Below are 26,077 nucleotides of genomic sequence, written 5' to 3'. Positions count from 1 at the left end.
ATGGCCTTAGACTCAATGCAAAAGAATGTATTATCATCCCTTTCAGTAAAAGCGATGTTCCTGCTAACTACCACATGAATAATAACACCCTAAGTATACCCAAAAAAACCTTGGGTACACAGGTTGACAACAGCCTTACATTTGATCACCATGTCTCCACAGTGGTAAGAAGGGGATTCTATATTGCTCATCTCATAAGTAAGAGCACTGCCTCCAAAAAGAAGTTATAACTTCTCTGTACTTTTCACTCATCAGGCCAATAATTGAGTACAATGCTCCTTTTGTCTATACCTTTCCAAGCATCTGCAGCAATTGGAGAGACCACAAAGGTTCCTCACAAGGAAAATTCAAGGTCTTCAGCATCTGTCCTATGTGGATCATCTGAATTCACTGTCACTTTATTCTGTTTCTTACAGACTACTCAGAGGCAATCTCTGCCTTGCATATAAGGCAATCTATGACCCTGCTTTATTGGAAATGCTGCATATCTACAAGTCAAATAGTACATAGGTTAGTCGCTCTAAAGGCCTTAACCTGCTATGTGACATTAATAGAATCTGCTGGAGGGACAGATTTGTCTCCCATATGTTACCACACCTTTGGAACAGAGTCCCACCTCATGTTAAGCAGAGCACCTCATTGGCCCTCTTCAAAAACAATCTGAATGATTGGATGGGTAACCATACATTCACCCCAGGGGCTACACCTATGTCCCTCTTGGACAGGCACAACGGATGTTGATTGTGGAAATAAGGGTGTAACGTGGCTAGGCTTTTAAAGGCATTAGGGCCATTGGCGTAGTAACCTCCTATGATACTATACACAGTAAATAAAGTGTCTGTAACTGCTTTAACAAACAAACAAATATAATGTAATATAATCAGGTAGTAGATTAAAACAATCAGGAACATAAATTCAAAAGAACAGGTGTCTTTTCCATGAAGAGGCCTATATATTGAAAACAGATTGATCCACCACTCTCTTTGGGATGCCCACACCTTGTACATGGCTGCTGCCTGTGCTATTTTGCGCTCTGCATGCATTATGCCACCTTGTTATGAATCTCAACCAATCATAGCAGTGCAAAGTCTGAAACTACATTCCAAATGTATTAGCATTAAGTCTTGTCCTCAGAAGTAGAATCTTGTTGAGGCATTGTCTTTATGTGAAGTTTATTCATGCATGACTAAAAGCAGAACCCCGAATGAAGAGACCAACCAGTGAATGAACAAAAAATAGCATACTAAGTATTTTTACCATGTGCATTCCTAAGCTGCAGTTTCACTGACATTACAAAAGTATGTAATCCTTTATGATCACTTAGATAACTACCCTGTAATTGTATATTTGTTGCATGTTATAAAACTGCAGTATAATGCAATAATTAGAAAATAAAATTGATTAAATTCCACGGTCTTATCTTTGTTCTTTAAAGTCATGTGTCTATATAAAGATGACAACGATGATTATTTTTTCCAGGCATTTCGGGTGCTGTATCTTCTTTCTATCTTTGTGTTTACTACAATTCGATTATAGGCTGGGCCTTGTGGTACCTCTTTAATTCATTTCAGGTAAGTTTTAAGACTTTCTATGTGCAGTCCTGGCACTCTGTGCTTTATGTACCATATTTGTTTGTTTCGCTACTTTTTTTTTTATTTGGTATGTTTGTTGCATTACCACCTCCCATTACTACCAAGCCCACTCCAATTGGCTCATGCCTGTTTATTGTCTTTCCATTAGCATCATTAGCACATGAGAAAAAAGAGAGAGCGAGAGAGAGAGAGAGAGAGAGAGAGAGAGAGAGATGGGCCCAGAACTGGACCATCATTGGGTTTAGGGAGGGAGTTTTCACCTAACATTTCACACTCCTGTCAGCCAGTGGCACCTACTGAGCTTACAGGACCTACACTGCTGGTTTGCTTATTCCTGTATTCTTCAATGCATGCAGCAGTCACCAGCTACAGCTCAGGTCACTGCTTAGCAGGCCAGGCTCTCAGCACCTGTTTGTAGCATCTCTTGCTGCACTACCAGCCACATTACTGTAGATGATAATCTCAGTGAGAGTCAACCAACCCCCCCCCCCACAGATCTAGTGAGATGTATTCATCTGCTTACTCTCATTGTCCTGACTCATTCCTCTAGCACCTGAACCCAATGCACACACCTAAGCTATTTTCTCCATTTGGCAGTGGTCTTATATTTGGAGGTTTAAGCGGAGGTGGGATGTGTAAGGAGCATGGGGAACAAAATGTTTTGGCTAGTTCTTTTGACAAAACAGTTTGGTTTAGAAATCAATCTTAATAAACGTCCCTATCAGGGCAGAAAAGAGGTGTACTGCTACAAGTTACTAACCAACATAACCCCATACTGTGTTCTACAGTCTTCATATGAGTACTGTAATATTGTAGGCAAATCATTTAGCCAGACCATTTTGCTGGGTCACCATGAAAAGAAGCAACTGTATCTAGTGGGGCTTAGCAACTTAAGTGAATAAAAAATAAAGTATGGTGAATTTCATTGAGCAATAGTAAATCATTGTAATATCATAAGACACCATTACAGTAAGTAGTTAAATAGCCAAGTGTATTCATGTTCTTAATGCCGAGTACAGTTTCAAGATAGAACAAAACATTTATTTTGTGGTGTGCAAATGAATATAATAATATTGCTTTGAAATGCATTATGTTTTTTATTCTCTCAACCATGACATCAGTATGTTTTTAAATGCTCTATTTTTACCCAGAACTAACAGCATGCTGACACAACTTCAAGTACCTTAACTACTTCCATATTGCCTTCACTAATCTCAGAAAGGTACAGGTATCTATCCAAAAGCACACCAAAACAATTGTAGAAAAGAAAACTGAACCTGTCTTCATAATGAGATGCCCCAGCTAAAGAGCCAATGTTAAATAATCTTTCTATTACTAGGATAAAGCATGCATAATTCTGAGGTAGATACTTTGAGGTGACTGCACATGCTGTCCACAGAAATGTTGAAACTTTGCACTATTTATGTGTAACAGCAAATAAGCAATTATGCCACAATGAAACTTAAATTCAGATTCAGTCCTCACTCCACATTATATAGAAAGGGTTAATCTGTACTATAGAGAAAATTATTCTGCAATGCCTTTTAACAGACAAACAAATCTGAGGCTGGCTTGAGAAATAAGATAATACCCTATTATTCTTCTTTTTCTTTCAGCTTTTACTGGTTAGGGGTCACCACAGCAGATCGCCTGTCCGCTCATGATTGACAGTGGAGTTTTACAGTGTCAAGTTGCCAGCCCGGTGCCCAACCTTCCATGGAAGGGAAGGCACATACACACACGCCTAGGGCCAATTTAGAGTATCCAATAAACCTATAGCATGTCTTTGGGATGTGGGAGGAAACTGGATCACCCGGAGGAAACCCACATGACAACAGGGAGGACATGAAAACTCCTCACAAAAGGCACCCCAGCCAAGGATCGAACTGGAGAATCTCTTGCTGTGAGAAGATAGTACCCTGTTAATTAAGGAATTGTTAGAAAAAAACTAAGTCTATGTGGCAGAACAAATGACCCTCATATTAAGGAGAGCATCAAACAGCTAGATGAGAAACTAAAGAAGACATAAGAAAAACAAAGGCATCCCATAAACTCAGACTAGCTACAGAAGCGAAAGACAACTGCAAAACTTTCTTCTGTTATGTCAGAAAAATAGCATCCCATGTTGCTCCAAGCTTACTCATAATAGTACTATCTACTCTGATCCAGTGGATATTGCTAACATAAATTTGATGCCAACTTCATCCCAGAGACATCTATTCCAAACTCACTTATCTCTGGTGGAATCTAGCCATCAATCATCATGAGAAGCATGTACTGAAGGTACTCACCAAAATGAAAAATACCTTGTCCATAGAGTCTGACAAAATACCTAGCTACCTAATTAATAGCACTAAGCAAACACTGGCATGTCTACTCCTCAGCCTCTTCAACCTGAGCCTGGCAACTGGCTTTGTCTCATGGGAGTGGTGCACAGCTATTTTGATGCCACTCTTCAAGGGTGATTCCACCTCAGACCCCAGGAATTACAGAATCATCAACATAATGAGTCTTATATGTAAATCCATGGAAGTATCGTAACTGATTTAATTAACTATGATATCAAAAATCTTATAAGATTTTTCCCTCAGTTGTTTGGGTTTGTCAAGGGTAGATCTTGTCTAATGAACAGTGGACTTTTTTCAGATGGTCACTCAGGCTGTAGACTATGGACAGGCTGTCAACACAGTGTACCTTGACCTCATCAAGGCATTCAGTACTATACCATACCATACCACATGCCAGTATAATAAGCAAGTTGAAGAAGCTCCAAACTGACCTGTATGTGGTTAGGTGGATGGTCAACTGGCTTAGAGACAGGACTCACTCAGTAAGAGTAGGAGGAGCATTCCCAGAGTGCATGAAGGTAACCAGTGGAGTTCTACAGAGATCTGTGCTGGGCCTCTGCTGTTCAGTATCTGTTTCTCTGATTTCCACTTATCAAAAGAGGATTTCTGGTTAACAAAGATTATGAAAGATTGAAGCTGGAAGTCATCATCGAGTCCACCTCTGACATACATGCACTCCAACAGGAAGTTACACTTGTCAATAGCTGGTGTACTAAAATGGGCTCAATGCCAAGAAATGCAACATTGTAGCATTTGATCAGCACCTTCTAGCTCCATATTATGCCATAGATAACACACCTCTTCAAAATGAAAATGTTGCTGCTGACCTGGGTATTTGGGAGAACAATCAACATAAAGCTGCCTCATGTTTGACAATCACTTTGCAACAGTGATTAGGAAATCCTTATACCTTGCACAGCTCATAGCAAAGGGTATTTTTTTCTAGATAAAAAGAAGTGCTCACCTCCTTGTACAATATAACAATTAGACTCATTATTGAATATAATACCCCCACTTTTGGGATGCATCTTACAAAGCATACCAAGCGCTTAGAAAGAGAACAGAGGTTTGCAAATAAAAAAGATTAGGGCCTTAAAAGATCCGATGTACCAAGAAAAATGTGAGGCTTTGTCCAACTACTCAGTTTCATATAGACTCCTTGGGATGATCTGTGCCTTGCTAATAATGCTATAAGGGATGCAGTAGTCCAAGAAATCTTATACCTTGATAAATTAAAAAAAATCTATCTAACTCTAAGGACAAAGATCAAAATCTATTTAAAAAATAAATAAGACTAGGAGGAGGGATAGATTTATCATCCAGATCCTACCCCTATCACCAGTGGCGGCTGGTGACTTCAAATCAAAGGGGGGCTGCAGGAGACACCTGAATGGCTGGGGTCAATGGGAATGGGTTTGGCCAAGTAGAAAAGGGAGGAGCTATGTTCAAAACCACAAAAACTGTAACTTTAATTAAATATGCTGCCCTGGGTGCCAAACCATCGTTATGAGAGTCAAAATGAAGTGTAGAAGAAAAAAAATATTTCAATGCATTGGCTGCATGACAGCTTACTTAATATCTAGATGGAAACAGAAAGGTTGTGAGGCATGAAAAATAAATTACTTTTTAAATACATTACTGGAATGCCAGTCAAAATCAAGTATTAGAAAGACAAGCAGCACTCAACTCAAACCACTTCTCTGTGCACTGCAGTTCTAATTATAATTTATATTCAGCTTTATTAAAGTACCAAGTAACATGCTGAAAGTAGCAATCTCTGTGATACCCTCACTTGTAAAAATGTTTCTTATCCAAAAAAGACCTGCTGCCTGACAACAACTATCTACTTGTTTCATGGGGAAAACATGATCAAAGTAAAAAACGAAAAGCAAACAAGAAATAAGCTCAACATACATTGCTTAAAGGATTGCTGCACAGGTTATGGACCACACACGATAGATTGGCATTCTGTTTAGTTTGCAGGTAAAGTCTGCAAAGATGACTGTAAGCCTCCAACACATGTAATGAGCTTCTTAAAATAATGTAATCCTGTCCTTTATTACAAATACTGTTGTATGCATTTCAATACCCAAGGCTTATACGTTATCTAGTTATGTAAGTATTCTCTACATGGCAACAACAGAAAGGTTTTCAATGTCGGCAATTCTTTAACAGTATGCTTATTAAAACTTACTTGCATCTTACAATCTCAGACAAGCTTACCTGATGGTCATTAAAGCACTGCTACTTAAACACAGAGCAACAGGCACCTTCTTAATAATAATAAGCAGAAATCAACATTATAAAAACATGACAGAAACCAGAACATTCAGCAAAATCAAGGACAGATGAAAAGCCACTGTAGTACTTGTGTTTACCTTGGATGGGGGGATACTCTGCACATTTACACTGTATAACTGCTCATTGTCTTGCTTGGACACATCCAGAGTCACTACATGGGGGAGTGGGGTGCAACAAGTATCTCACAATTTGAAATGTCTCTGGCTATCTGTGATGGCCCTGACACATTTGTCATACCTCTCAACCTCAGAGCAAGAAATCTGGACAAAGCCATACATAGAAGTGGGACAAAGGCCCAAAAATAAGGACAATTTTTAAATATTGCTCTTATAAACTTAGAAAGATAATAGAATAGTAGGCCTTGCATTAGTATGAATCTTCTGAAGGGTATGAAATCTGAAACTGAAATGTCTGTTATTATTTTCTAACTTCAGTCATTAATGATTTGCAACTAATTTGCCAAACAAAAAACGCAATTTTATGAAAAACGGACCAAAAATGTGATGCAAAAATATAAAATAGCCACACAATACAGCTGGGAACCTGTCAAAGAAGGGACACTTTTTTAAATATTAGTACTGCTAACTTGAGCAGCTGACAAAATAAAAGAATCTACATGCATTTCTGAAATAAAAGTAATATCTATAACTGTGATTATTATAGTTATTTATTAATTGCAAACCCTCCATGTTTTCTTCCAAAATTGCCATTTTGCGGAGGGATTATTAGGAGAAGAGCAACATTTTGAGCCAAAACTGGGGACAGTTGAGAGGTTTGGATATGCCTAATTCTATAAAGCAATTTATTTGCATGTACCTCTCAACCTGTTAATGCAGGAAATCTGGACAAGGCCAAATATATTGGAGGAACATATAAACAGTACTAAAACTTACTCTTGTATAAACTGAGACAGTTGATAGAATAACAGGTCTTGCTTTAGCATGCATTTTTCTGAAGGTTATGAAGTCTGAAACTCTGTGTCTGTCATTATTTAGTGACTTCATTCCTAAATGATTTGCCAGAAAACCACAAATTTTATGAGGCACAAACCAAAAATAAGAAGCAAAAATCTATTCATTCTGCAAAAATCTGGACATTTGAGAGGTATAGTTCAGCCGGGGCTGTCTTTGAGTTTGCTGCCCTTCCCCCCTCACAAAATCATGGTCGAATGGATCCTCCCCCCCGTAGCCATTCCAATGAACCATTACTTGGCTGTTTCATCTCATTTACCATAAACAGAAATCTGCATACTGCTTTACTTCTGTGATGATTTGGACTTCATTTGAAAGCTTTATTTTGCATTTTACAGCACAAATACTAATAGATATCTGCTAAACAAAGCAATGCAGTCTCACAATGAAAACAGAATTAGCATTAAAAATTCTCTACCCTTGAAACTCACATTCATTGAAACAGCATTGAAACCCACATTCAAAGAAAATACATTTTGCCAGTGACAGATAAAGATTAACTTTGGGTTTGGGCTGTTTTCAAATCGCAGGCCCCTTGCACACGAAATATACACATGCTCTTTCATACACCTTCCTGATTGTATTAAATTATATTCCTTGTACAATACAGTACAGTTTTAGAGGGTGTTTTAAATTTATTGTTTTGAAATGTTTCCAGTAAACAATGAAACAAAATGCATGCACCAATAATGACAAAACTGCTCAATTGAAAACATTTCCATCATAAAAGTCTACTCAAACTTCTACAGTCCACCAGTATCAGTACATATGCACAATCTCTGAAGAAGTAAAAGTCATCTAAATAATTCCACATTAAAGAGATCTGTAACTAATGAAGAGGTTGCTGCTAGCAAACAACTTTATATTTCATTGTTTCATCTACAAATAAAGTGCCTGTTGCCCTTGAGGAATAAATTGCCTATCTTACACTAAAAAAAGATATGCTAGTAATATTGCAATAGGGAATGGATGGCAAACTGATAACAGGTTCATAGTTACTAGGTATCTTCACCAAAAAAGGAGTGCAGCATCCACCCCTTTTGTAACACAGTATGGTATCAGCAATGCATCTATCTACTGTGGGAGTAGAACCCACAGCCTTCTGCTTCAAAAGCAAGTACACTACCTGTTGTGCTATTAACAAGGTAAGCAGACTCAGCATAAGCAGCACTAAACTTTTCCTCCCCATGCAGCTCTCAGCTCCTTGTAAAATCTACTCACTCAGCTGTATCTCTGACATTTGCAGCAGGAGAAATCTAAAAAAAGCCAAAATGTATTGGGAGGGGACAAAAGCCCAAAAGCCAGGGACACATTTTAAACATTGCTTGTATAATGTTGGAAAGTTGCTAGAATAAAATGCTGTGTTACCACCATACATTTCACTGCCAAGTCTTGGACCCAGGACCCTGTGCAAAACAGACAGAGCAAAATACCACTATGCCAAACCACCTGTTTTGTGAAAGAGAGGAAGACTGAAACTTAAATGGTTACCATTTAGTGAATTCAGTTCTCAAAATATCTGTCAAACTCTTAGCACAAAACACCTGAACAAAGCCAATAATGGGGGAATACAGCCCCCAAACATATTCAGTGAATTCAGTTCTCACCATAGCTCTCAACCTCTTAGCAAAAAACACCTGGACAAAGCCAGTAATGTGGGAATACAGCCCCCAAACATATTCAGTGAATTCAGTTCTTACCATAGCTCTCAACCTTAGCACAAAAAACCTGGACAAAGCCAATAATGGGGGAATACAGTCCCAAAAATAGGGACAAATTTCAAATATCCATCTTATAAACTTACAAAATTGCTAGAATAAAAGCCTTTGTGTTATCATGTGCATTTTGATATGCTTGATATTTTTATTTAACATTTGTTTACCAGGAAAGTTTGACTTGGAACAAAAGCCAATTTTCAACAGAGGCCCAGGGAGAAACACTCCAGACAGACACATGTCTTTGTAATATGGGAATACACCAGAGGAAACCCACACAAACACAGGGAGGACATACAGACTTCACACAGAAGGCACCCCAGCCATGAATCAAACCAGAGAACCTGAAGCTGTCAGGCAACAATGCTACCACTGCATTACTGACTTTGTAAGGGCAAAAAAAATGGCACCCAGCCAAGAATCAAACCAGAGAACCTGTAGCTGTCAGGCAACAATGCTACTACTGCACCAATACACTACTGACTTTGTAAGGACACAAAAATACAGAAACCATAGATTTTATGAGGAACAGAACAAGTATGAGAGAAACATCTGCAAAGTTTTTGCAAATGGTGGGGGGTAGGGAATTCTGGCTCTTGCCACCTGGGCCCAAGGTACAGGGTTCAAGCCTGTTCTCTATCTACCACCATATAGCACTTTGGGCATTTCCCACACACACTTTTGGTTTGGTTCAGTTCAGTTCCATACCTGTGCTGAGAGTAGTTTTCCCGTGAGAGCAAAGGCTCCAGTAACAGTCCCCAGTTTCCCTGTGAGAGCTGGCTCCATTGTCTTCCTGGGCAAGGTTTCCCTGTGAGAGCATCTTCTTTCCACAGCTGGGGAGACTGCAGTCCTATAGCATGAGCTGCCCCTGCCTCTTTTTTTTAGTCTACTCCTCATTAAAAAGTTATGGTTTTCTGGCAAATCACTGGAATGATCTTAGGAGTGGTGTTACTAAATAATGAAATGCGTTTGAGTTTCAGACTTCAGATCCTTCAGAAAATGTATGCTAATACAAATCTTATTACTCTAAAAACTTTCCAGGTTTATAAGTGCAATAACTAATATCTCTCCCTATTTATGGACCTTTGTCCCCCCATTTTGTCAGGCTTTGTCCAGATTTCTTGCAATAAGAGGTAGAGAGGCATGTACTCCTTCTATGGAGCAAACTCCCTCTCCAAGTTAAGCAGTGTGAAACATTGTCTAAATAGGAGCTAGTCATCTGGATGAGAGTTCATAAATTTATCCCTGATATGATTGGCCTGGCCTTCCTCGAGAAGAGTGGCAAGGCCTATGGGTGGGTACTAACAAGACAGAAATGGCCTTGAGGCTCATTTGCCAAGTAACTCCTATGATCTAACAAAAAATTCTCTTATCTCATTTTATTGCCTCTCTTACTCGCTCTCACACACATACACATGCACATATACACACACACACTCATGCGCACACACACACACACACACACACACACACACACACACACACACACACACACACACACACACACACACACACACACACACACACACACACACACACACACACACACACACACACACACACATTATCTCACAATATTTTTCATTCAGTAGTTAAGAGCAAAAGCTTTTGAAGTACTATAGTGGCATTAACTTAGAATGCTGATATAATGATAAACTATCAATGTGCATTTTGAAGGAGAGGAAGTAATGTGCATGTAATGGCTATCATTGTTTAATGACTGAAGTTTGTACTGCTATCAAGAAATGATTTCTATTTTATTTAATTTAATTTGTTTTTTGCCACCCACATGATCTCATGATAGCTCCTCTACCTACATATGATTGGCCTATTTCTTCCACTAGGAGCAGGGCCTGTTTATTCCTTAGGGAGAGCAAGAGCCCTGTGGCCCATTTATTCACTGAGTGTGGAAGGAGCCTAATTGGTCTATGAGTTTCCACTTTGTGAGTGAGCAGGCTAGCTGGTCTGCCATGTGTGTTTTTCACTTTTTCATGGCATTTGAAGAAATCTAAAAACTCTATGGGGATGGTAAATTTCCTGTTCAGAATTTGTACTCCATAAATACAGAAGTCATGCCCACTTAGGGAAGCACTCTGGCTAGCTGCAATGTTACATCAGCCTGAGTCTGTGAATCTGCTGCGACAGTAAACCCTCAACCACTGACTACAGTTTTGTCTTGGTGTTCAGGTTTCATATGAGACAAAGGGAGGATTTTATTAAGCAGATTATTTTCTCATGGTTGCTAGGATGTTTAACAATCTGGCCATATCTGTTTGCATATCTAACAGGGAAGGTGTTCTTAGATTGTTCTGTATACCATTAACAATCACCATGTTATAATTACTTTTTATTTAAATCTTTTTAACCTTTGAAATGTTGCTACTAATATTGGCCCATTCACTAGGCATGGCAGTCTCACAAGCTACTTACAAAGCTCATTAAGGTGTGTACCTGTTTTATACACAACAGGGTCAATAATTAATGGAATAATTCGGGGATGCTAGGTCACAATGACTGCTTTATGGAACTTTGAGACAAGCTGGGTTCAGTTTTAACACCAGATATTTGTTGTTATGGACTTTTTCCCACTGCCATATTACAGTTAACAGTGTTTTTGATTTAATGTTATCATTAAGGTCTGTATAACATGTTTCTTGCATAACATTTTGTCTTTGTTATGACTTCTTGAGGTAGAGGTAAGCCTTTTCTGGATGCGATCTTCATAACTCCGACATATTTTGTGTGTGTACATGCTCACAGTATAGCTGGATACTGAAAGTTTAGCCTCATTATTCTATATATACTGATGTCTTTCACAGATGTTTAAGGTCATGCCAAAAGGAGTACTCAGGCAGTTTTTACATTGCTTGAAATAGCTGTTATCGACCAAATCTCTGAAAGTAACTCATAGTGTGCATCCATGCCTTATCTTAAGTAAGATCTTCCTTATATAAAATGCAACTCAGATAAAACAAGAGTGGCAGTGCTCTCAAGAAAACTTTGACCTGTTTTCCTTATCTTAAATAAATAATATGGTTCCCTTTTCCTCCCACAGTTCAGCAGCAGTTTATCCTTTGTTCTCACTGAAAGAAACATAAAACAATTGCTTTCTACCATGAGCTAGAACTTTTTAAAACTCAAACAAAAATATTTAAGTTAAGAATAAGATTGAAATAAAGCAAGAATAAAAAGATGAACATGATCTCGGGGATTCAAAAGGGCTTCCTACACTCTAGAAGACTTAACTCCAAAGGTTTTTTTCAAAGCAGTAAGCCTGATTGATTCATAAACCACTCTTTCATTAGTCTTGTATGCAGGCACTGACCATAGCACTGAGAAAAAGCCCACTGAGGAAGCTGCTATACTTGGTATATGAACTACTTGGTATATGAACTACAAACCAAAGAAAATCAGATGGTCAACATATTTTTATGGCAGCTGTCTCAGGAAAACCTCAATCTATTTGCCTCATACTACATAGCATTGCTAATTCCCAGTTCTGCATGTAATTCACAAGTAGTTGATCAATTGAGCCTCTCGCTAAAAATGCAAGGCTTGCTTTCTGCACTAACCCAGAACTTTTAAAAGTCCAAGAAAAAAATCTCTAAACTGAAAGAATATTAAAATAACACAAAAATTAAAAAAAGAAACAGTATAACTTAATTTTAATAGAGTAAGAATAAAATGCAGAGTGAAAATTAAGAATACTCATACTGCAATCCTTTTTGGCATCTACCTCAAGAAACCATTGACGTGCTTCCTTATATTAAATAATTATCAGCTCCTACAGCATTTAAGAAGCAGTTGAAAGACTTGTTTTACTGTATATTACAATTTTAAAAGAAAAACACTGAAATAAAACATGTAAAAAGAAAGAAAACATTTTAGATATCTAAGCTATAAACCAAAAAATCAGATATGCTCATACAGTAATCTTGTATGGCAGCTCTTTCAACAAAAAAATGATCTGTTTAAGTAAAATTAAATTAAATAAGAACCCTTTCTTCCCTGCTACATACACTCAAGAATGCCTTAGCAGATTCCATTTTCAGCAGCAATTCTAGTAGTCTATTCCATTGGCTTACAACCCTCTCCAAGAAGTACTTTTATAAGTGCAAAAAGTAGTTGTCTCCAACACTCTGCTGTCTGTGCCTCCTCCTCCTCTTCCTCAGTCCTTCCTTTTAAAGATGACCATTTCTCATCGCCTTAGCATGATAATATATACCCACACCATCCCCTGATTTCTGTTTCGGTCTTTGATGAGATGTAATCCAGCTCGTTTAACATCTAACCATAACCTTTACAGTTTATCTGATGATCCTTTCTCATGGTTTTCCTCTGGATGTTTTCCAGCAGTTTGAAGTTCCTTTCCTTGCTTCCCCCCAGAAAGGCATATAGTACTCAAGCTTGAACAAGCAGAGTAGAATGTCAAAATGACTATTACGCTTTTGAAGTTTGTTATTCCTGAGGGTATAGCCCAGCATTTTCTTTGTTCCTGCAACTGCTCTCTGACTCTCTGATCTAGGTGGACTAGTTACATGTAATCAACATCCTAAGATCCTTATGATCTCTATTGCTGTCATTTTCAACCCAAATTATACTTTTCACCAGGGGTGAAGTGGCCAAGGTAGAATACTTTGTTGTTTTCTGCTTAGTCATCCTCTTCAGATATCTCCTTAGACTCATCTCTCCCCACTGCTGCACCTAACTTCATGACATCAGCAACGTGATTGAGTGTGCTCTCTCTGTCCCCTCAGATACGTCTGAAATAAACAAGTAGTAGTAGCCCAATCACCAGTATTCCACTCAGCTTCTTCAGTTCCTGACATGATCCCTCTTGCCACAACCCACAATGTTCTATCATTCAACCATGCATGAATCCACATCTTCAGTCTTGATCCTATCCAAAACAGCTTCAGTTTTGTACCAGCTGTAGGAGCAGGACCCAGTCAATGACTTTGGTGAAGTTCAGGTAGATTATATGTACAGTTCTGTTCTTTCAGTTTCTTCTATAACCTCCCCACCACCCCATGCCTTCCTTGTCACTGCTTTTAGGTTAACAGGTTGGTAGTCCCCGGATTGTTCCTGCTCCAATCAAATATGTGTATGTCATAATTGCTGTCTTCAAGTCCTTAGTCTTTTCTGTAGTGTCCAGTGATCTATAAAAATCTTCCATTAAGGGGTCTGCCAAGTTACAAAGCTAATGTTTTAATGGAATAGCCAGAGGATTAAAGAGCTGTTAACAAGTTGTTTCCTGTGGTTCAGCAGTCCAGGGTTTGATTCCCTCAGCCTCTGTTGCCTAACTGTGTGACTCAGAGTAAGTCACTTAACCAGACAGCACTACTGAATTGAGTCTGAAAACAGTTCACAGTGTGTCTGTCTGTGTGTGTGTGTGTGTGTGTGTGTGTGTGTGTGTGTGTGTGTGTGTGTGTGTGTGTGTGTGTGTGTGTGTGTGTGTGTGTGTGTGTGTGTGTGTGTGTGTGTGTGTGTGTGTGTGTGTGTGTGTGTGTGTGTGTGTGTGTGTGTGTGTGTGTGTGTGTGTGCGTGTGTGTGTGTGTGCGTGTGTGTGTGTGTGTGTGTTAATCAGAAAATGCCTGTGAAGCAACAATACATGCCCTGGAAGGAAGGACACTAGCAAAGACAACTCTGAGAGTGCAGTGCTCAGTTCAGAGACATGGTAATTAGCCACTAATTAGATATTGTTTGTAGCAGCCCTACCATGTCTTTGAATCAAATATTCTTAACATCACACTAACTGGAAGTCCTGAGTTCACCCACTATCAGTGAGAATTTCTCTGAATCTCAAGGAATATACATACACAAACTGCAAACCAACAAATCATAAATATTCACATGGTAGTTTATGCTGGCTTCAGTATAAAACAAGAATAAAAAGAAGACAATATTGTAAGAATAAAAATGTACAAAAAAAAATCAGAAATTCACAAACCAGCCTTATCCAACAGATGTCTTAAAAAAACTTGTGGCACATTTTCCTTATTTTTAACTAAAAAGGCTGGTCTCCAGTTTAGTGCTCTACCCTAGTCAACAAATACAACTAAAAATAAAAAAAAAATAAAATAAAAATAAAATGCATTAGCCTTCACTGTGTGTACACAAGGTTGTAAAAATATATAGGGGAATGCATACTCCAACCATTGGTGATACAAGTCACATGTCCCCCAAAAGTTCTAGCTCATGGAACGAGATAGGGCCTATATTATGTGTGTTCATTATTTAGGTGCTGAAAAGGTACAAACCACCCCCATGGCTGCATAGATGATGGCCCTCTATCTGGCTCTTGCCACTGTACTGAGTTTACCCAATATGAGGGAATGAATGGACTCCAGTCTAGTTGGGAGAGGCTTGATGATTAATAGACATGGGGGCAAAGTTTACTGGAATTATACTGTTCCTAAAGAGCAACAATATTGTGTTTATATTCAAATACTACTAAAGGGGACAAAGAAGGTCACAATGTTGTTAATACCCAGTGTGATGCCCCACCACTGGACCAGTAATCAAGGAGCCTCAATCCTCACCACTGGCAACTGTGGGGGATGTACATTGGGAGGATGACAAGTATACACACAGTATTTCCAGATGCAGCTCTCTGCATCAAGTGCAATTTCCCTTAAGAACAATCAGAGACCACAGTCAGTCCAGGGCCGGTTTCTCCCACTTTCTCCAGATCCCCAATAAGACTTCCCACTGGCACAGCTATAGAGTTGAGATCCCAGCTGAGTGGTCAAGCCAAGACCCCCAGCACCATCTCTATCCAAACAGTGGTTCGCATCCCTGCCCAAGTAGCTGACACACACACACACACACACACACACACACACACACACACACACACACACACACACACACACACTCTTTGAAGTTTGATTTACACACATAAACACACACACACACACACACACACATATGGGAAAGGTTGGCAGAGTTTTTGTAGCTATGCCCCTTTTGCCCAGACACCATTTTGCACCATCTCCTTATCAGCTACTTTAAGACCCTTAACAAAGGGTGTCCAATCTTTCTGTGTGCCGTTACTATTAATACAAAGGATAGTTTGACCAAGAGCAAGGCTATTAGGAGTGGCCTACACAGTGTCATGAATAAATATACAAATACTCTCAGAGCTTAAATATCTCTACATAGATCAGCCACAATGAAAGGTTTAATTATATTTAAAAAATAAATAATAAAAGAAAAAGACAGTACTAAGTATTTATTTACAGTGATATCAGAGTTCAAAATCACAGGAAATATTTAAAACAACATCGCAGGACAGTCTCAAATAAATGAAGAAAAATATCTAATCTATGCTTCACTATATTCCTGACTAATTCAAGAGAAATACTATACCCTAGTTAACTTACTTACAGAGCAAGGCAGATGTGGTGAATGGATCTTCTAGCTAATGTCAGGCCAAAGACAGAACACATAATGTTGTGTCACTCTCAGAGAGTTCTCAAATTAATATTTCAGATATTACATCTGGGCTAGCTTGCAGAATGACATCATTTCATGGTATCTGACTTTTAGTCCATAGGCCCAAATCAACCATTGATGGCAACTGGTAGCATTTAGCATCTACCTGTAAAAATACATAGACAAGGGCTTTTTCTCAGATCTTTGGCAAATGATGTAAGTCATAAAACAATAAAACACTTCCAAGACAATACAGAAAGCCTGTCAGCACAGACTCTGTATCTCCGGCCTATCCTATAAAGTAATTAAATTTCAGCTGTTATTCAAAAATTTACTCAACTGAGGTTAACCTCCTGTATCCCACTTTCCACTGTTAACATACATACAGTACATCTAAACAGTTACAATAGTGCATGTACATTTCTGTTCTTCTCCAGCATCATACACTGTGGTTACATTTTAAACAGCACTTTGCAAATACCTTCAAGCAGTTTGATATACACATGACATACAGTTCTAATACATTTGTAACACAAGCATATTGTATACATTATGTTGGTATTCACAAATGACACATACTTATTTACAAAATTCCAGATAACTGTGCTGGCAGTATCTCCTTTTGTGACACTTCTTTCCCCTTCAAAGACTCAAGCTAGTTTTTCAAGTGATTCTTGAGAAACATTGCTTGAGAGGGATAAGCCTATCTGGGGATGCATTACCACATGCCCTGTCTTGAGATCCCAGCTGCCTCTGCATTGCTGACTCCAGTACAGTGCTGCAATGTCTGAAATTCTAGGCTCCACCATAGTAATTTGGGATTTTTCTGACTGGTTCCCTTTAGCCATAGATCCCCCTCAGACTCCTCCTGCCTTCTACTGCAAATACTTAACACAAGGGCCTTTATATCATGGTATGGTTTCATCATGTTAACATGGTACATTTGATGCCCCTGCCTCCTGCCTAGCAGTTCTTCCATGTAGTTAACATTATTGACCATCCTTACCACTTTAAAGAGTCCCCCCCAAGCTGCCTGTACCTTGTTGTGTCTGACAGGAATGAGAGCCATAACCTGCTACCCCACACCATACTCTCTAACTCGAGCATTCCTGTCATACCAGAACTTTCTCTGCTGTTGGGCTTCTGCCAGATTCTCCTGGGCCAAACCCATGAGTTCCCTGACCCTTCTCCTGAGGTTTAGGAAATGTGCCACAACAGACTCCTTGTGGTTTTCACACTCACCCTCCCACTCATCATGAATTAAATCTAGAGGTCCTTTCACCCTATGCCCATACAGCAACTCAAAGTGTGAAAAACATGTGGATTCCTGGGGCACCTCCCTGTAAGCAAACAACAAATGGGTCATATATTTGTCCCACACCCTCTTAAACTGGTCTGCAAATACCCATAGCAGGGTCTTGGGAGTAGAGTTTAACCTCTCCACCAGACCATTAGTCTGGGGGGTGGTAGGGGGTGTTCTTTCGGTGCTTCACCCCAGAGCATTCCCACAGACAAGTCTGCAGGTCTGACATGAAACTGGCATCTCTGTCAGTCAGTATTTTGTTTGGGGAACCTACCCTGCTAAAAATCTCTAACAAAGCATTTGCCACCTTTTCTGCCTCATTGGAGGACAGAGCCACTGCCTCAGGGTATCTGGTAGCATAATCTACTACCACTAGGATATACTTCTTCCCTGTGGATCTTGGGGTACTCAGAGGCCCCACAATATACATAACTACCCTCCAAAATTGCTCCTCAATCAAAAGCAAAGGCATCAAAGGAGCTTTGACCTTGTCTCCTGCCTTGCCCACTTTTTGGCACTGCTCACAACTCCTGCAGTACCCTATTACATCCCTGGAAATCTCAGGCCAATAAAAGTTTTGCATAATGCATCTCTTGGTATGCTTTATGCCCATATGACATGCAAAGAGAATGTCTTGGGCTATGGCTAGAAGTGCCAGAGGGTAGGCTCTGGGCAGTACCAGCTGTTGTATTCTCTCACCCTCTAGCCCTCTCTCAGGGGTCCACCCTCTATACAGTAACCCTTTTGTCCCAGTATACAGATTCCCCCTTTCCTGAAGAATCAGATGCCTGACTAGCTACCTCCCTCAGACTCTGTAATGTAGGGTCTGAGAGCTGAGCCTGTCTCAACTCTCTCTTTGTAACCCTTCCCAGGTCCTCTTTAACCACTGCAGGCTTCACAACGATTAGGTCAGAGGCTGTGTCTCTCTTAGCAGTGGCCTGTTTTCCATCTACTAAAATAGGATATAATCTCTTGTGGTAGTTTGGTACCCTTGGTTTCTGCAGCCAACTTACCACTGGCATTCTGTCATTCCCACTTACTGGCTCCCACCTTTTGTTTCCCACATTGTCTCCATGGACATCTATATGCTACATGGTCCCACTGGTTACACTTAAAACATAAAACATTTAACCCTTGATCCTGGCCATGTACCTAAATTAGTGCTTTCAGCTGCTACTGGCAGACTCTGTTGGGGTGGTTTAGGCTGCTCACCATGGATTCCCTTAGACCCCTGTGAAGCACTGGGTATTCCTTTCCTGTGCAGTGATGCCCTGCTTGCTAGGTATAGGTCTCTCTCTTCCCCCAACTCATCTGTGGTCCTGCATTCCCTATCTGCCAACCAGATTCTCATGTCCTCAGGCAAAGCGCTAAAGGGCTTGTTCCCTCACCAAAAGGTCTGCCAGCCCTTCAAAAGTGGTGACCTGACACCCACTCACCCATCTATGAAAATAAGTGCTTAACTCATCAATATATTCATACACACTTCCATCTGCCTTGCTTCTATGCTCACAAAACTTTTTTCTATAAGCTTCAGGTGTTAACCTAAAACACTCTAATAAACAATTTTTAACAGTATTATAATTTAAACAATCAGTATCAGACAATTCAGAAACACCAGTTACAGCTCTACCATGGAGTAAGGGGGTCAGGAACCATACCCAGAGCCCTTGGTCAACATTATACTGTTTACATACTGATTCAAACATATGAATAAAAGCTATGAAAATTATCACCCTCTGTAAATTGTGGAAGAAATTTACTGACTTTTATTGCTTCTGGGGTTCGGTCACTCTCTTCCCCATTACCTCCATGACCCTTTTGAAAAGTCAGCATCTCCTTTTCATGTTGTATCTACCTCTCATTTTCTTCAGCTTCCAGAAGTCTCAGTCCTGCTGCTTCTAATCATATTTGTTTCTACTGCCGCAGTCTCTCTGCTGATGCTAGTTCCAAATGTTTGGCTTCTAGTTCAAGTCTCTTTAACTCCAAATGGATTTTTAAGTCCTTTGAGGAAAGGTTCAAATGTTCATTTTCTGAGAGTTGTATATCCTCAAGGTCAGTCCGGTTGTCATCCTGGTTGCTTGTCTGTGATGCAGCTGTGACAAAGGCTGCAATAATTTCTGCTTCACTCAGGTTGGCATGCACCAGTCCTATGGCTTGGCATATCTCAGCCAACTGGCTCCTTTTCAGCTTGCCATAATCCTCTGTTGACATACTTGCCTGCTCTGCCTGACTAACTAAGCTAACAAAAAATAAATAAAAATTATTGTGATATGAAACTCTGAATGTTCACTGTGTGGCTGCTTGAGAGTATAAACACCTTCTTTAGTGACCACTGTTTACAGGCTACAGGGGTTCAATATTCACATCACTGAATCCTAATATGTGCTGTAGTGATCCCGCCACTGACACCAATAAATGTGACACCCCCACCACTGGACCAGTAATCAAGGAGCCTCAATCCTCATCACTAGCAACAGTGGGGGACATACACTGGGAGGATGATAAGTACACACACAGTATTTCCATGTGCAGCTCTCTGCATCAAGTGTAAATTCCCTTAAGAGCACTCAGAGACCATAATCAGTCTGGGGCTGTTTTTTCCCCTCTTTTTCCAGATCCCCAATAAGACTTCCCACTGCCACAGCTATAGAGGTGAGATCTCAGCTGAGTGGCCAAGCCAAGACCTCCAGTACCCTCTCTGTCCAACCAGTGTGTCATGTTCCTGTCCAAGTAGCTGACACACACACACACACAAACACCTGGGAAAGGCTGGCACAGGTTTAGTAGCTATGCCCCTTTTGCCCAGACTATAAGGTAGTTATCACTGCCACCAGCTGCCTCCTTATCATCTACTTTAAGGCCCTTAACAAAGGGTATCCAATCTTACTGTGTACTGTTACTATTAATACTAAGGGTAGTTTGACCAAGAGTAAGGCTATTAGGAGTGGGCAACACAGTGTCACCAAATAAATATGCAAGTACTCTCAGAACTTAAATATCTCTACACAGATCAGCCACAATGAAAGGTTTAAATATATTTAATAATAAATAATAAAATAACAAGACAATACTAAATATATATTTACAGTGGCAGAGTTCAAAATCGCTGGAAATATTTATAACAACATTGCAGGACAGTCTCAAATAAATGAAAAAAAATCTAAACTATGCTTCACTATATTCCTGACTAAATCTAAGAGAATTACTATACCCTAGTTAACTTACTTACAGAGCAAGGCAAAAGTGGTGAATGGATCTTCTATCTGATGTTGTCATGTCAGAGACAGAATACAGAATGCTATGTCTTTCTCAGAGTGTTCTCAAATTAATATCTTAAATATTACTATTGGGCTAGCTTGCAGAATGAAAGCATTTCTTGTCAGCTGACTTCTAGTCCCCTGGCCCAAAACAACCATTGATGGCAGCTGGTAGCATTTAGCATCTACCTCTAAAAATACATAGACAAGGGCTTTTCCTCAAATCTTTGGAAAATGTTGAACATCATAAAACAATAAAAACACTCCCAAGACAATGAAGAAAGCCTCTCAGCACAGATGCTGTGTCTCTGGCTTAGCCTATAAAGTAATTTAATTTCAGCTATTTTTGTAAAATTTATTACACTGAGGTTAACCTCCTGTATTCCAGTTTCCACTGTTAAAATACATACATCTAAATAGTTACAATAGCGCATGTACATTTCTGTCCTTTTCCAGTAGGGTACACTGTGGTTACATTTCAAACAGCACTTTGCAAATACCTTCAAGCAGTTTGATATACACATGACATGCAGTTCAAATACATTTGTAACACAAGCATCTTATATACATCATGTTGATATTCACAAATGACATATAATTATTTACAAAACTCCAGCTATCTGTGCTGGCAGTATCACCTTTCATCACACTTCTATATAAAGCATGTTGATATTCACAAATGATATCTAATTATTTATGAAATTCCAGATAGCTGTGCTGGCAGTATCTCCTTTTGTGACACCCAATATAAGAATTTTCCAGAAAACTAAGTGAAGAGCTCTGGCAACATTTTCAATGTGTACAACAGAAACTTAGAACTTTGTTTGTTTATTGATGTTGTTTGGCAACTTTAAATTGTTATTCATTTAGCTGTCAGTACAGCTATAGCTCTATTTATCACAGGATCACAGGACCACTGACTCAAAAATGTGCACCAGATAAAAAGGTGGGTGAAGTAAAGCTAATGCCCACAAGGATTCATGCTATCTTTTCAGAGGGATTTGTTCTATCTGTGATGCTTTACTGTTGCTTTAGCATTCACAGCTGACAGTGGAGACAGACAGCCAAAATGTGGGATGGTATGGTCTGCTGTTGTCACCTCTTCATGTTCAAGTGCACAGAAATAAAGACAAAAAGAACCACTATTGAAATTAAAAGTAATCCAAAACACAGAAGATATCAAAAAGGAAAGCTATTTGTAGACTGTACAATAGCACTTGCTCTATATGATATATGTATTTGGTTAGTGTAGTCACAGATCTAGTACATTAGTTTAGTAAGCATGTAGTCAGAGAAACAATAATGAAGACACACTCAATGGTAAACAAAGGGGAGCCTGAGTTGTATTGGAAGAGTCTAGTACGAAGGTGACAATAGATCAAATATAAAAAATAATTGCAATTGTTTCCAAAGGGGAAGAAAGCCATCATATGTGTACCTGAAGTGAATGTCATTGTATTATGTTGTTTATTTTTCCAGCTTGAATTTTTTTAAAGGTTACAGATCAGAAACACCCCCAAAAGGTTGCAAATAACTTTTGAGATTAATCATTATCTATAAATTGCATTTCAATTTTGCAATAACTGTCTGCTTTAAGAAGGCAAATGCTTAATGTCCCTCATGGTGCATTGCTTATGTGTTGTTGTGTTTGTGGGTGTGTTTATTCAATGTTGTTGCACCACACTTGCAAATAGGTTCCACCAAAAAACAATTCATAATAAATGTATTCATTGGTGAAGAATAGTCTAGGCTTGTTTACAGCTTCACAAGTTCTTACTAAGCTTATGGCCAAACAGGCTATTGAAAAACTCAGTCATGCCACACAATATTAATGGGAGATTAACAGTGCCTCCCCATTAATTGTATTATCCTCACTATTTGTGATCACTCATCCAATCAACCAGAAATGGTGGATATGGCGGGTTATTTAGGTATCTGTCATTCTAGCTGGTATTATTAATGTTAATGTGGTAGCATAGATTTAGTTCTCTGGAGTTAGTGTTTGCTTTACCACCAATTCTATTTAGATAAAAGAGTTCAAAGAGTGTAGGATCAGTCATAGCATGGAAGTCTATCAGAGATCATCCCTTAGTAGTCTATTTTATTTTATTTTATTGTTATTTTGCATTTGTTTACCAGGAAAGTCCAACTGGACATATCTGTCCTTTTTCAGCTGAGGCCTGGGGAGAAAAGCTCCATGATAACATACAGAGATGACATACACAGGTGGAATTAAACAATATACAATGGGAAAACAATATAATACATGAACTGAGATATACTAGATATAACAGTGTAGAGCAGAGTATGCAACATTTATACATTTAAGATATCAAAACATTTATACACTATCATCTACTTGTGAAATATTTTGCGACTTGTATTGCATCAGCTTTATATATATATCTATATCTATATCTATATATATATATATATATATATATATATATATATATATATATATATATATATATATATAAACCAGAGTTAGAGGTAAGAAGAAGAAGGAAAATTTCAAGATCTTAAAACATACAAGACTCAGTACAGGAACGGGGCTTTTAATCTACCAGAGTATCAAATAGTTCTAAAACCTGAGAGCTTTTCAATGAAACAGTGGAGTCTCTCAAGTTGATTTTGATGAGGTTCATGCTAAAGGAGGCATTATAAATTCAATAATGGGTCTAAAAATGGAGGAAAAAAGTGGAGCTGTAACCATACCTCTCAACTGTCCAGATTTTCGCAGAATGTCTATACTTTTAGTCTGCTTTTAAAGTCACCAACCAGTGACATACATTTGAGTTTCAGGCTTCATATTCTTCATAAAATGCATGTTAGCACTAATCTTGTTATTCTAGCAACTTTTTAGGTTTATAAGATCTCTCCTTAGTTTTGGGGCTTTTGCCCCCCCCCCCCCATTATGTTTGTCCAGATCTCTTGCCCCAAGAAGTTGAAAGGTATCACTATAACTTCCTTAGATCGTAAGGAAAGATACAACAAAGGGTGAATTGTGTAATGTAGAAAAAAATTCTAACCATAACAGAGATGTGGTGGTCAAAGAAGAATTTTCTTTCAAGATAGGTACCCATGTCTATGAGAACTTGATCAAATATAAGTGTAAGGTTACTGATATGGAATGTGGTGATGATGGTAGCTTTACCGCAGGAAACTATACTACATTTCCTAGTGTTTATGATAAGCCCATAAGTAATACATCAAGCATTTGTTTGGTCCTGCTTTTGCTAGAGAATTTGAGTATCATAATAGGGTTTGATAACCATTCCAGTCTACAATCATCAGCAAACTTGGATAGCCATAGTCCTTTGATTTCAGTTTTCACATCGGAGTATAAACAATAAAGGAGGGAGACCAGGACACACCCCTGTAGGACACACTGATGATGCTATTTCTGGCTAAAACAAATACCCATATTTTAACAGCATGGGTTCATTCAGATAACCAGTTAGTTATCCAGCAAACTAAATATGGATTAATGCTGCGTTTGGAGAATTAATCAATAGTCCCAGCATGAAGGATAGTGTTGAAGGCCTTGACAAGGTCCTGGTAGGCAGCATGGATACTTTGCCCTTTATCTATGCCTGCAGTGGCCCTTTTAAAGAACTCATCCAGGTTAAGCAGACATGATCTGCCTTTTACAAAGCTAGACTGGTGTGTATACATGGATATATGGTCACCTACATACTTTTCTACTTGCTCAACTATAGTGTATTCCACAGCCTTGCAAATAATATTTGTGAGACTAATAGGTCTATAATTCCCAGAGTTATTAGAAGGACCACCTTTATGCAAATGAGCAGAAAAGGTGTTCTCCACATCTCAGGGATGTAACCAGTGAAGAGATTCATAGTTTCAAGTTGATGGTGGAATTTACCTAGATGGGTATTCAGTTATATTGCCAGAACTTATGAAACTGACATTTTTAATTCTGGAAGATGTTGAAAAGATTTTGTCAAGAAGGATTTAAGGAGGAGAGGTGTTAGGTGAAATTGGGGGGTGGCAAATGAGTGGGTGAGATGGAGAAGGAAGATATTTTTTCAGCAAGAATATTATCGATATACTTAGGATCAAAGATAAAAGTAACATCAGAGGTAAGCTCGGCACAGAATAGCTGGTTATTCTATGCATCCTAATACAGTTGAAAAAATCCTAATGGTTTCCTTTTGAGTTAGTTGCAGCCCCAAGTTCATAGTTGGCCTTGCATGTCCTAATATAGGTCTGAGGGAATTATTTATCAGTTTTAAAGTCCTTTTATAATGAGGACAGCCATGGTGATGCAGCGGTTAGCATTACTGCCTCACAGCAAGAGGTTCTCCGATTCAATCCTCAGCCAGGGTGCCTTCTGTGCAGAGTTTGCATGCCCTCCATGTGGTGACATGGGTTTCCTCTAGGTGCTCCAGTTTCCTCCCACATCCCAAAGGCATGCTGTAGGTGGATTGGATACTCTAAATTGACCCTAGGTGTGAGTGCATGAGTGTGTGTGCCTTCTTTGGAAGGTTGGGTGACGGGCTGGCAACTCGACACCGTAAAAAACTCCACTGCCAATCATGAGCAAACAGGTGATCCACTGTGGCAACCCCTAATCAGGAAAAGCCAGGAGAAGAAGAAAGTCCTTTTATAATGAAGAAGTGGAGATCTTTTTACTCATGCCCAAGATCTTTTTCTTTTTGTTAGAGAGCTTGTTGATGTGAATGCTCCATCATATGGGTTCAGTTTTAAAACAGCATTGTGCTTGCTTCAGATGAGTAAGGATACCTGAATACCTCTATCGAAGAGGGAGTAAATTTCAGAGGAAGAGTCAGCCATCTTAAGTACAAGGTTTGCTGAGCAACTATACCATTTGTGATTCTTATTAAGACTGCTAAGTAGTAAACTCCTATTTCTTTGACTGTAATCACCACCATACATCTGAATTCCATCCTTTCTCCATGAGTCTGGATTACACAAATTATCACCCTTCCTAATTTCCTCCTGTATGTCTGTATTTCTGAAAATGTAAGACTTTATAAACCATAATAGTAACCGCTAGTTTAGATTCTTATTGTATTTTGATCTTCCCTATGCTGGCCACATAGCCTAAAATGTTAAGATATCCCTCGCTTAAATAAATAAAATACTGTGCATATATGTTTTATTTT

General features: G+C 39.0%; 1 protein-coding gene across 1 annotated transcript in view; it reads left to right on the top strand.

Moving 5' to 3' along the window:
* The window catches only part of SLC6A20 (solute carrier family 6 member 20), an 817,648-nt gene that overhangs the window by 128,603 nt on the left and 662,968 nt on the right, over positions 1–26,077 (top strand). The window contains exon 3 of the mRNA XM_044065525.1: positions 1,480–1,571. Within this exon, the coding sequence (XP_043921460.1) occupies positions 1,480–1,571 (92 nt within the window). The remainder of the gene's footprint in view (positions 1–1,479; positions 1,572–26,077) is intronic.

Source organism: Protopterus annectens, chromosome 3.part0, assembly GCF_019279795.1.
Source record: "Protopterus annectens isolate FY-2018-M chromosome 3.part0, PAN1.0, whole genome shotgun sequence".
Taxonomy (NCBI): domain Eukaryota; kingdom Metazoa; phylum Chordata; order Ceratodontiformes; family Protopteridae; genus Protopterus; species Protopterus annectens.
The sequence above is the reverse complement of the archived record's forward strand: the minus strand, read 5'-3'. Positions and strand labels throughout refer to the sequence as shown.